The 12,500-nt window shown below is 38.4% G+C and overlaps 1 protein-coding gene and 1 long non-coding RNA gene across 3 annotated transcripts in view; one reads left to right on the forward strand and one right to left on the reverse strand.

Annotated features, from left to right (window-relative positions):
• The window catches only part of LOC148741878 (uncharacterized), a 27,030-nt gene that overhangs the window by 14,194 nt on the left and 336 nt on the right, over positions 1-12,500 (forward strand). Inside the window, exon 3 of one of the 2 annotated variants that reach the window (XR_015996035.1) lies at positions 11,429-12,500. This exon is cut by the window's right edge and continues 336 nt beyond it. This is a non-coding gene — a long non-coding RNA (uncharacterized LOC148741878). The other variant, XR_015996036.1, reaches the window with a different exon arrangement.
• Positions 2,582-7,167, reverse strand: LOC111320670 (DELTA-alicitoxin-Pse2b). The gene is made up of 2 exons (XM_022923331.2): positions 7,015-7,167; positions 2,582-4,341 (listed from the first exon to the last, which is right to left on the reverse strand). Exon 2 carries the CDS (start codon positions 4,285-4,287, stop codon positions 2,755-2,757), a length of 1,533 nt encoding a protein of 510 aa, XP_022779066.1. The 5' UTR covers positions 4,288-4,341; positions 7,015-7,167; the 3' UTR covers positions 2,582-2,754.

Consider the following 12,500-nt stretch of genomic DNA (forward strand, 5'->3'; position numbering starts at 1 on the left):
TCATGATTTGCCTTAAGAGTAATCTGAACGAGTTGCATTATTACAGATGAACGCCCAAAAACTAAAGCTGAGATTCAATACCTTCCTAATGGAGTCAATTTTTTAATACGCTACAAGATCTGTCGCGTGTCTATTGGGTAGGATGCATTTGGCTTTTACAGACTACCAACCAAGCTTAATTTAGAAGTCATAGTTAGACGAAGGGCTAACGCTCGAAACGTCAGCTTTTGTAATCGTTACGGTGGCCAATTTACCTTATTTAATTGTGGTAACTCTACCATTTCACCATTCTCTTTGAGCAAGTTTTGCTGACTTTCTGATCTTGGAACTCTAATGAATAACTGAAAGTGAATAAGTGCGCACCCGTAACTTAGTAGCTTAATGGATTTTACCAGAGGGGTCAATTGCTACTAATTTCACCCCATCAAAAATTTGATGGGTCCGGCAACCCACCTGATATTGGCAGAAATTAAAAGATAAAGAAAAATCATTGTCACATTTTGTTGGCGGTGATACTTAAAATCCTACGAGCCTTTTGGAGAAAGCGGCCCTCCTTTAAGGACTACAAGTTAGGAAAGAAATACAAAGGAGTTTGACGACGAGTTTAACGAAGCGCACATGCGTAACTTGGTGACTTTATGTTGACAAACGGCAAATTGGAATATGTAAGAACAATAACTAGTTCCATGGTAGTTGACAATATTTGTTTATGTTGCTTTACGACTTTAAGGTTTTTGTTCGGTGTTTGGAAAACTGGTGGGCCCGTGCTCCTTCTCATTCCATCATCAAATCATTCCATAAGAAACGATACTCAGTCGACAATTAGCCGAATCGAGAACGAGTATCGAGTGATTTTCATTTTTATCTATCGAATGAATTATAAGTCGATGTCAGTAGAGATTTGCTGCTGATAAATAATATTACAAATCCACCACTTTATACAGTGTTCGATTAACTTAATTGCTTTAAGTCAACAGGACTTTTCAAATTCTTACAATTAGGAAATCGAGTTATGTCCTAGGGTAAGAAGTCACTTTTTACCTTTAAGTTATCACTTTCTATTTTAAAATTATATTTTAGATGTAAGCAGAATCTGCAATCAACAAGTCAACCCAACGAAGTATATCCTTTATCGCTTGAATTTAATTCTTTTACAGAAACTTAAAAGATTTCAATAAAAGCCCTTCTCCACTTTCGCTACTCATTGATTTAATTACTTTTTGTACGAATTGGCTGTAGAAAAAAGGGAGTAATGGCCATTTCAGTTCAAGTTAGGGGTCAATTGTGCTTTTGAATCATTTGCAGACGTGGGTTTCTCTTACAGAGAGGACAGAATCTGTATGACAAGGCAAATTTTGTCTTTGTGTTAAATTAATAGTTTTGATCTGATAAAATGGCTACATTAATGTGTCTTACATGTAGCGTGTCCTACCAGAATCCTTGATTTTTTCTGTTTCCATCTTTTCAACAAATGAGTCTGAATGACTATCGTCCTAGACACCTGGGTCATGTGTACACTGTAGCGGAAAGCTCTTGGGGCTTATCGGGTAGGGCTTTTTCAAAGGTGCGCCGCATCGATCTTGAAAGTGAATCGTCACCTAAAGAATAGGATCCCGTGCCCCATTCTTTGTGGCAGTGTGAATAGGTATTCGAACCGTAGAAGACATGAATAGGTAGGAGCGAGTATTGGAACCCACTGAAACGGAAGTAAATATTCAGGAGTGATGATCGGAACTAAAAGCAAAGATGGCGGTCTTACTTTTACAAAGGGCGTTTCTCTGGATTTCTACTATCTGAAGCGCTTTTTTAGAAATTCTAGGCGATTCTAATCTTCCTCAGCTTCGCTGATACTCTTTCTTGATGATAAATTCAGTTTTACCAACACGGATAAGGTGTTGTTCCAAAAGAAAACTGTTATTTACCAAAGCAATAAGTCGTTTGCGTGCTAGTTCAACTTGACCAGACAGACACTCATGTGGGGAAAAAACTCTTGTCTCACTAACGACATTCAAGAAGGGTCAACACAATCTTACTACTGGTGGAATCATTGAACGACTCGAAGGGATCATACGGCTCGTGAATATATTACGTGACCAACTCAGTTTACACGACTCGTTGCAAGCCATGGTATTGGACAACCCTCCCTCTTAAGGTTCTTTTTAGCTAAGAAGATATCATGATCAATAGCGAGACATCTTTTTGAATCGGGGAAAATTATGGCAAAAATGTCAGCTATCGATAATTAACGCGTTACTCGCAGTGGCTTCAACCGATATGATCTTCACAGACACATTTTTACACCCTGCGCTTTTTTCAAAATGTCGAGCTACCTCTACTCCCCTGTGCGTTGCTTCTTCTCTATCTCGCTGCACTGTTTGTCACGGGCTAAAAATTTGTATGGGACCTTGGCGAGTTATGATATTTTCCCGGCCTGAAGCATTTAAATCTGTATGTGATTACAATTAAATACTGGGGTCGCCGAACGAGACAGTTTGTCAGTTTCACCGTAAAATGAAGAAGGCAAAGGAGTCGTGGCAGCAACAGTTCTATCCTTTTTACCCATAACAAGAAGAAGTTTGACTCAGGTGGATGCGCTCTCTTTTATTTTAACATTTTAACTGGATTTGCATTTCAACATTCCACTTCATTGACGCGAAACGTTTCAAGTATAGCTGTCCATCTCTAATCGAATGGCCAACTCATGTATGAGTCCAGTTTTTTTTAATTAGGCGCTCACCATCTCAGTAAGAAAGTTCAAATTTCTTCTTTGTCTTCCTTCATCTGAGTTTGAAAAACATTTTTTGCCTCGTGCTGATTGGTACTGCCGGGTGTTGGGTGTTTGGCAGCATCTTCAGCTGTTTTAGGTGTTGCCGTTCCTCCCGCTTGACCTATAACTGAATCCTTTGGCACTTGGTAGGTTCCATTGCCAGGTGCTTTATGTTTACCAGCATCTTTGGAGGTGATACGTAAGGACCACACAACCTTGCGTTCATCGCGATCTTCGTTGTCGCAATCACACGTAAACCAATTCCAATAGCATCCATGCCCGTCCCATGTATTATGCTCATTCATATATGCAGTTTCCTTGGACCTACCTGTGATTTGTTTCTCCGACTTGTGGCGAACGCACGTTTTTCCTCGGCATGTGCACGATCCCCATACTAAATCACAATCATCGTCGCTACGGCAACCTTCCCCAGCAAGTGAACATTCGAATTCTGGATATTTTTCACGTGATTTTCCGGTATAGTCGAATTTTCGCACTTCAACACCCTTGCGTTTATTGTAGCGACAACCATAATTCAAGTATCCGTTGTAGTAGTACTGGAGGTTTGTTGCTCGAATGTAATTCGGAGATCCTGGTTTGAAGCGGCTTTGTAATACGGTCCAGATTGCAATAAACTCATGCTGGACAGGCGAAGGTGACTGTTCAGCTTCATTCATAAGTTTATTAATCAGTTCAGCTGACGTTTCTCCATTTGCCAGCTCGCTATTTGTTGCCCTCAGTCCTCCTCTGACGAACCGTGTCTCGCTAACACTCATCCTGCTTGTCTTGGATATTTCACTTTTTGTTATGTTGGAACAAGCAGAAACGCCAAGCTTTCCAACGGACGTGGGACCTGCAGCCGAGAGACAGGCTTTCACCTGGAATTCTCTCTCGCTATAAGATTCAGAGCTCTCCGCAAATACCATTTGCTGGAACCTTACTCCTCGCTTCACAGACTGAACAACATGGGAACCGTATTTTTCCAGGAAAGTAGAATATTCTCTCCAAGAATTGTGAAGCCAAGGTTCCTCAATCTTCAATGGTAAGTTCTCTAAAAATTTCAGGAATCCTTCTTTGAGGGTGGACTTTTTGGCATTCACGAGACATTCTTTATGGACATAAGTCTTTTCTGTCGACGCCTGCTTGATCAAAGACATGCCACTCACTTCCATTTTCTTTGTGTCTTTGTTTTTGGTTGCCACTGATACAGTAGCGCTCAAAGTAAACGTAGAGGTTAACGAGGCACTCAGGCTTGACTCGGTGGCTAATGACTCATACAATTCCTTGGTGCTTTTGTAGTAGTCGAAATTGCTTCTTGACGACCTCAAGGTTTTCTTTGTAAAGCATTTTGGTGAAAGTGGATCAAAGATACGATTCTCCTTTTCTTGAAAGTCGGCCAGTAAGTTTATCTTTGGAAGATAGATCACCATTCCCAGTCCCTCTGATTCACCATTGTCATCTTTTTTCGCTTCAGAAAATGCAAGGGTCACGCAAAGCAACAGTGCTAGGGAGACAAACATGATATCTTGCTAGAAAAGCGTCTTTCTCTTAATGCATGTGAGAAGGCACAAAGTCTGTGGAACCAAGACAGTTTGAATTAATTAAACAGCATTTTGCTTAAATATCGACATTATTTTAGAGTAAAGGCTGATAGTTTCGAAAGAAACTGTTTGGGGCTGCGTCGGTGGGAGTAACGAAATAATTTGGATATATCAACAAAGTTGAAATGGCAAATTGGCCACCGTAACGATTACAAAAGCTGACGTTTCGAGCGTTAGCCCTTCGTCGGAGCGAATAGAGTAAGTAGTTAGGAAAATGATGATAGTTCTGATGATGATAATAATAATGGTAGTGATGATAGTAACAATAATAACGACTTCAATGATAATTCATTATTATTTTTTTAAATAATAATTATAAAAGTAAGACTATTTACAACTGCTTTACATGATTTCCGTGTCACTGTGTCACTGGAAATCTCGCTAACGATTTGAAAATAAATTATGTATTTATCATGACGCTGGACAGATCTTTAGACTGATTGACTCTCTGACCTTTGTACCACTTTTACTGTCTTGATACCTGACAGATCATTTGACATATTCCCTGCCTGCTAACTGGTATTTTACCATATTAAATTTCTTGACACCCGACAAATCGATGGACTTGTTGATTGTTTGCTGACTCTATATTTTTACCTCATAAACCGTCTTGATACCTGACTTTCAGGGAGATTTTAATTACCTCATAAGTTGACCAAGAATGACAAAAAAGAGAATACCGAGAAAAAGGCAATAAAATTTGGCCTCAATTTAACTGAGACATACAGACAAAATGAATTACGTAAGTACGAATGAAACTATTTTGTTTCTGCCTTTAGCCCTGAAAGGCAGCGCGTGCCCTCCCACTGAAATTGATTGTGAAAAACAAACTCGGTGATCGAGTGCGAACCTTCCCAACGTCGTCCAACAATTGACGGATGTTTTTTTACGCTACGTTGTCAATACGTTTACCACCGCGACTGAAAACGAAAGTGACGCATCGTTTATATACCAAGACTCACTTTAGTGAAAGCGCGCTCCTTAAAGCTGTCAATAGTCTGAAAGCGTTCCTTTTAAGATCAAGACATTGATCGTCCATGTTTTTGCGTGGATATGCGAAGTATAGGAGCTAGTGATGTGGTGATTTAATGTGTAAATTATTTGACGTTAGCACGGCCTCAGGAGACTGGGAGAGCGTGCTTCGTTTTAAGGACGGCGAAGGGATTGTTAACATAGGGCGGATCAATGGAGGAAGATTTTAGTGGGGATGACGGCTAATTTTGTACTGGACATGTTCCGCAGAATAACCCAGTGAACAAAATTTTAACGACTGGCGGCCCCCTCCCCTCAAGAACTTCATCATTTGTGGAAGGGTAAGATTTAAATTTCAAGTTTATTTTTCAACCTAAAACTTGACCAGGCAAAATAATGAATACAAACAACAAGTGAAACTCTGCACAGTTTATCCACGAGTTCACCACAGTGTCATTGATTAAGTTTACTAGTGACATGCTATCTGACGACAGTTAATTCTAAAACCCACTCGAAACTCAGAAGAAATAGTGAAAGTGCGTAAAGTGAAACGGCGCGCGCGCTCAAGTATGAGAAACATCACAGAAGAAGAAGACACATTAGCTTCCTGATTGAGGTTCTTGTTTTTTTTTTTTTTTTTTTTTCATATCCCAATGCATTTCTCTTCTTCGTGCTGTAAGACCTTAAAAATATATTTTGGGATAAAGGTGGAACAATAGTATTGATAGTGAAAACTGTCAAATTCTTGTGAAAAAAAATCTCCTGGTAGTTATGATGTGTTGTTTCGTCTCGACCAAGAGACTCGTCATATACTTTTCGTAAATTTCAAGCCAATTCGTCGAGCATCGCGCAGAAAGTCCCGTTTGCGAAGTCAAGATATTGGCAGTCTGGCCCTCTATCGCAGAACAATTCCTAGCTGCATTTTCATGAGTTACAACAGATACAATGAAAGATTGTCAAAAATATCGTGGCTGTAATGATGCGGCGTTTTATCTCGGCCAAGAGACTCGTCAGATACTTTTCGTAAATTTCAAGCGAACAACAATGGTAACGTCTACTATGGATAACTGCGACTCCTGACCAGGAGATCTTAATTTAAAAATGATACCATAGCTTCCAAAGGAGTACTTACTGGAACCCTATCAACTGCTTTATTTGTTACTCCGAAAACTTTACTTTTTTTTACCTTACATCGACTTGAATTTTGCAACGAAATAACTTTCAAGCTTGATATTTAGATAGAGTATTGGTTCATCAGTAATAACACTGAAAGAATTAGAACTTTGAATGGGAATAATCAAACCTGTTCAAAATCAAAACTATTAATATTTGTCCTTAAGGTGTCTGGGTTAGGCCGAATTATTTTTCCACTTACAGGCGGTTTGAATCACAAATGCGTCTTTGTGAGTTTTACTATAAACTTGATGTAGTTTTATTTGTCCGTATATGTCACCATATTTTCTTACTGAGTTTTTGACTGTAAAGCACCCCGAACTCTAGACATGAGCACTGCTATTCAAGTATTGCGATTATACTTTTTACTTCAGCTGAACTTCTTTCAATAAAAAAATCCAAATATTAGCAGATATCTTGGAAGCAATGATGTATGGCAATATGGTTAAGTTGATTTTTAGTAACTAATTGATTCATAAGTTAGGTTATGTTTATACTCACCTGATGAAGTTCTTCCTCTGTCAGTTAGAATCTGTAAACTGTGGGTCTCATGAGATGCCTTTGGCTTTTACGATAGAACGAAGCTTAATTTGGAAGTCATATGTCATAGAACATTTGCATGTGGGCAGCCTAGAGGTTAAAAGATTTAATGGTAAAAACCAAACTCGTTTAGTTTATCGTCATGGATAAGGAAGCTATGTAATGCTCCCCTGGGCCTTTATTATACTCTATTAAGTTTTCGAGGTGAAATTTGGTAAGCGTTGATACCTTAGTAACCGATTGAATTAAATTATTTAAGCAAAGCAAACAGGTCCGAATCTGTAATCCATTAGGGTAATGGATTTAACCTTAAGGGTCAACCTTTCTTCTTTTTACAAACCATCGATAATTCAAACGGTTCACAAGTTGACCCAATTCGCGGAAACTTTCAGCTAAGTTAAAAAATATATTTAAGTTAATGAAGAATCTTTCCTATTTCTGTTTTGGTGTCGGGGAATCTCATTCAGTCTCTACCTTGATTAATTATGATAATGACGATCATAGCAATTATGATAATAGTTCAAAAGTGAATAATAAGGGTGATAACAATAAAGATGATAATAGAAGCTTTATTTAAACTTAAAGAGCAGTCAGCGGATCCGTGTAGGCCACGGCTGATGTGGAGCGTTTGTTATGACAAGTGTTACAGGTGCAAGTGTCTTAGACAAGAACGGTTTTTTTCTCTCCTGCGGCGTATTGGAATGTGGATGCGAATTGGCCCGAGTCACTTTTGGTTCTTTGTCTCAGTAACCTGCCTGTACGTGTTCAGTGGCAATAACTTTTTCCTTAAAACCTGTTTAATCGGTCGGCTGCGCGGGATATGCTTTTTATCTGCCTCGCTAGTTTCGCTTTGTAAGAAATTCGCTTAAAATAGAGCAGTTGCACAATAGACAAGACGCCTAAAGACGATTCCGTAGGATGCGTTGGCTACTGACCGTAGCTTTAAGAGAATTGTAAAGTTACAGTAAGCTATCATGATTAGTCAGTTAGATCAGCCAAAGAAATCTCTGTAGGAAATTTTTGTGTTGAACAAACTGTGACTGTGTTTGTGGTTGAAAATAGCGAAGAGTGGCATCTCAAAAACCTTTGGATTCTTCTTAAACAAGCTGGAACTCGACCTACTGATCTCTTCTTGTTTCTCGTCACTTGTTTCAATTCTTCAAAGAGCAACAGCATTTCCTCTGAAAACGACTTCTCACGTTTGAGGACGTATAATTTCAGTCGGCATAATGTGTTTATCGAAAACAAATACGAAAACAGGCTCTACACACTTAAAATATAATTAATAAAACTGTGCTGGGTTGTTTCTTAGCGATTTGTAGTTAATTATGTGATATTTTGAGACCATTTCGCGATGAGAATTACACATTAAACCTTACGCCACGTGAGAGGTTAATCGGTAGATTTTATTACATATTTCATGGTTAATCACAGAAAAACGTTCGCTTCCCTCGAATCAACCTGACCTAAATCAATTTGTGGTAACATGGTGGCGAAAAAGCGATGTTCTCCCACCAAAATCGTGTATTTTTACGTCCAAAAGAGCTAGCGCAAACACAAGGATCCGTCTACTGGAAACTATTTCATTGCTAAGAGATACGAAAATGTCAAACACTTCAAGCATATCAAGAATTAATTAGATTTGTCGATTTGCGTCGACGATGAAAAAGGAACGCCTGGCAAACCCTGTTGGCCTGCCACAGGCATTCCACGGAATAACTTATTATACGTTTCAGTGTGTGGTATCACTGAGTATTTTTACTCGTTGTTTGTACTTTGACTCGCCTTACAGGCTCGTCAAAGTACGTTGTAATTCGCAAAAATACATAGCGATACTACACACTAAAACGTCTTATAAGATCTCTATTCGAATAATGCATCTTGTTTTCTCAGAGAACTCCTCAGGTAAATTAAACTTTATTTAAGTTTAAGAAGAAAGCTTACGCGATTGCACCAAACAGTTTTTCAGAAATATTTTTAACTGTTTGAAGAGGTTTGGGTTGTTTTATTCCAGAGTTCAATACTAGCACCGTTTTTACTAGATGACTATGTATTCCGCACGTAAAAAAAGGACTTCACTATTAGGTTAAGGCTTGTGCGAACCGTGAAGTGTTATGTTACGCAGAAATGTAATACTCAAACTGTAGAGAAATGGAGGCAAAAAGGTTAATTGAAGGGACATATATCAAGCTATGTCTTATGGAAGTTAATTAAGACTTGAAAGCTAGTTTGCTAAATCGCAGGGTGTTACAGGTGTAAGATTCTTAGGTGGGAACGTTTCTTTTCTTTTCAGCGGTGTATTGGGATGTGGATGTGGATTTACCCGGGGCAGTTTTGGTTCTGTAACTCAGTGACTTGCCAGTACGTTATTAACTCAATACAAAATATCATTGTAATGGCGTGCGACAATTATTGTGGTTCCCAAATCTTTAAACTAACTGCAGGCGACCTGTTGAACTCTTGAAAGGTGGACAATTTAGCACACGTATCCTGGTGACCTGTTAGATCTTTTCGGGGAAGTTAAGTGCGACTAATTCACCCCCATTAACACCTCGAAGCCAGAAAGTCGTGTTTTGTCGTAGCGTTTCTCGAAAAGGAAAGTATGGAAATGCTAACCAATTTCTGATGGTAGCCAAAGATGAACATTCTTCAGATTTTGTTAGCGCTGATACTTCAACAAAGCGCATAGGCTTAACTTCGTGACTTTAGATTGCCCTACAGCAAATTGAAATATACAAGAAGAAGAACTAGTTCCTTTATAGTTGACACAATATTTGTATATGTCGTGATATGACTTTTAGGTATTTCTTCGGTGAGGGAAAAAAAGCCACTGTTTGGAAAATTGATGAGCCCATGTTCCTTTTCTTCTGCTTCTCCGAGGGAAGCAAAATAGACACGAGAGTGAAACGATAATCATTCCATAACAAGCGATAACTAGTCTCGACAATCAGCCGAGTCAAGAACGGTTATCGCTTTGTACAAATCTACAACTTTATACAGTGTACGAATGACTTATTAATTAATTTAAAAAGCATTAAAAAGAATTGTCAGGTTACAGTAAGCTACCATGATTAGTCAGTTAGATCAGCCAAAGAAATCTCTGTAGGAAATTTTTGTGTTGAACAAACCGTGACTGTGTTTGTGGTTGAAAATAGCGAAGAGTGGCATCTCAAAAACCTTTGGATTCTTCTTAAACAAGCTGGAACTCGACCTACTGATCTCTTCTTGTTTCTCGTCACTTGTTTCAATTCTCCAAAGAGCAACAGCATTTCCGCTGAAAACGACTTCTCACGTTTGAGGACGTATAATTTCAGTCGGCATAATTTGTTTATCGAAAACAAATACGAAAACAGGCTCTACACACTTAAATATAATTAATAAAACTGTGCTGGGTTGTTTCTTAGCGATTTGTAGTTAATTATGTGATATTTTGAGACCAGTTCTCAATGAGAATTACACATTAAACCTTACGCCACGTGAGAGGTTAATCGGTAGATTTTATTACATATTTCATGGTTAATCACAGAAAAACGTTCGCTTCCCTCGAATCAACCTGACCTAAATCCATTTGTGGTAACATGGTGGCCAAAATCGTGTATTTTTCCGTCGAAAAAAGCGAGCGCAAACAGAAGGATCTGATTACTGGAAACTAATTCTTTGCTAAGAGATACTAAAAATGTCAAACACTTCAAGCATATCAAGAATTAATTAGATTTGTCGATTTGCGTCGACGATGAAAAAGGAACGCTTGGCAAACCCAGTGGGTTTGCCACCGGTATTCCACGGAATAACTTATTATACGTTTCGGTGTGAGGTATCACTGAGTATTTCAACTTATTTTTTGTACTTTGCCGGACTCGCCCTACAGGCTCGTCAAAGTACGTTGTAATTCGCAAAAATACATAGCGATACTACACACTAAAACGTCTTATAAGATCTCTATTCGAACAATGCATCTCGTTCCCTCAGAGCACTCTTCAGGTAAATTAAACTTTAAGTTTAACAAGAAAGTTTACGCGATTGCACCAAACAGTTTTGCAGAAACATTTTAACTGTTTGAAGAGGTTTGGTTGGTTCCAATCTAGAGTTCAATACTAGCACAGTTTTTACAAGATGACTATGTATTCTTCACGCCAAAAAAGGACTTCACCATTAGGTTAAGGCTTGTGCGAACCGTAACGTGTCATGTTACGGAAAAAATGTAATCTTTAAAATGTAGAGAAATGGAGATAAAAAGGTTAATAGTAGGGACATATATCAACTACAAATAAGCTATGTCTTATGGAAGTTAATCAAGATTTGAAAGCTAGTTTGCTAAATTGCAGAGTGTAACAGGTGTAAAATTCTTAGGTGAGAACGTTTCTTTTCTTTTCAGCGGTGTATTGGGATGTGGATGTGGATTTGCTTGAGGCAGTTTTGGTTCTGTATCTCAGTGACTTGCCAGTACGTTATTAACTCAATACAAAATATCATTGTAATGGCGTGCGACAATTATTGTGGTTCCCAAATCTTTAAACTAACTGCAGGCGACCTGTTGAACCTGTCAAAGGTGGACAATTTAGCACACGTATCTTGGTGACCTGTTAGATCTTTTCGGGGAAGTTAAGTGCGACCAATTCTCCCCCATTAACAACTCGAAGGATCCAGCAATCCAGAAAGTCGTGTTTTGTCGTAACGTTTCTCGAAAAGGAAAGTATGGAAATGTTAACCAATTTCTGATGGAAGCCAAAGATGAACATTCGTCAAATTTTGTTAGCTCTGATACTTCAACAAAGCGTACAGGCTTAACTTAGTGACTTTAGGTCGCCAAACAGTAAATTGAAGTATACAAGAAGAAGAGCTAGTTCCTTTATAGTTGAGACAGTATTTGTATAGGTCGTCTTACGATTTTTAGGTATTTGTTCGGTGAAGAAAATGAAGGTACTGTTTGGAAAATTGATGAGCCCACGTTCCTTTTCTTTTGCTTCTTCGAGGGAAGCAAAAATAGGCTCGATAGTGAAGCGATAATCATTCCGGTAAGCGATAACTAGTCGACAATCAGCCGAGTCAAGAACGGTTATCGCTTTGTACAAATCTACCACTTTATACAGTGTACAAATGACTAATTAATTGATTTAAATAAACCGGAATTTTCAGATATGTGACAATTAGGGAGTTGTGTCCCTCGATAAGAAGTCAATTATTATATTTACGTTATCACTTTTTACTTTTAACTTATATTTCAGATGTAAGCAGACTATATCATCGACTTAGCCCAACGTAGTCTAACCTTTTCACGTGAGTTAAATTCGTTCATAGTTAAAACTGAAAGCTTTACCTGTGGAATGCAAAGTATTTTTAATGCCTTTTCCTTTCTTTTTCTAATTCAAATGAATTAAAAAAATGTTTGTATAAACTGCAGTAGTTGTTTGTAGAACTTCAGAAAAGGAATACTGGCCACTTCAGTT

This window comes from Stylophora pistillata, chromosome 1 (genome assembly GCF_964205215.1).
Source record: "Stylophora pistillata chromosome 1, jaStyPist1.2, whole genome shotgun sequence".
Lineage (NCBI taxonomy): Eukaryota > Metazoa > Cnidaria > Anthozoa > Scleractinia > Pocilloporidae > Stylophora > Stylophora pistillata.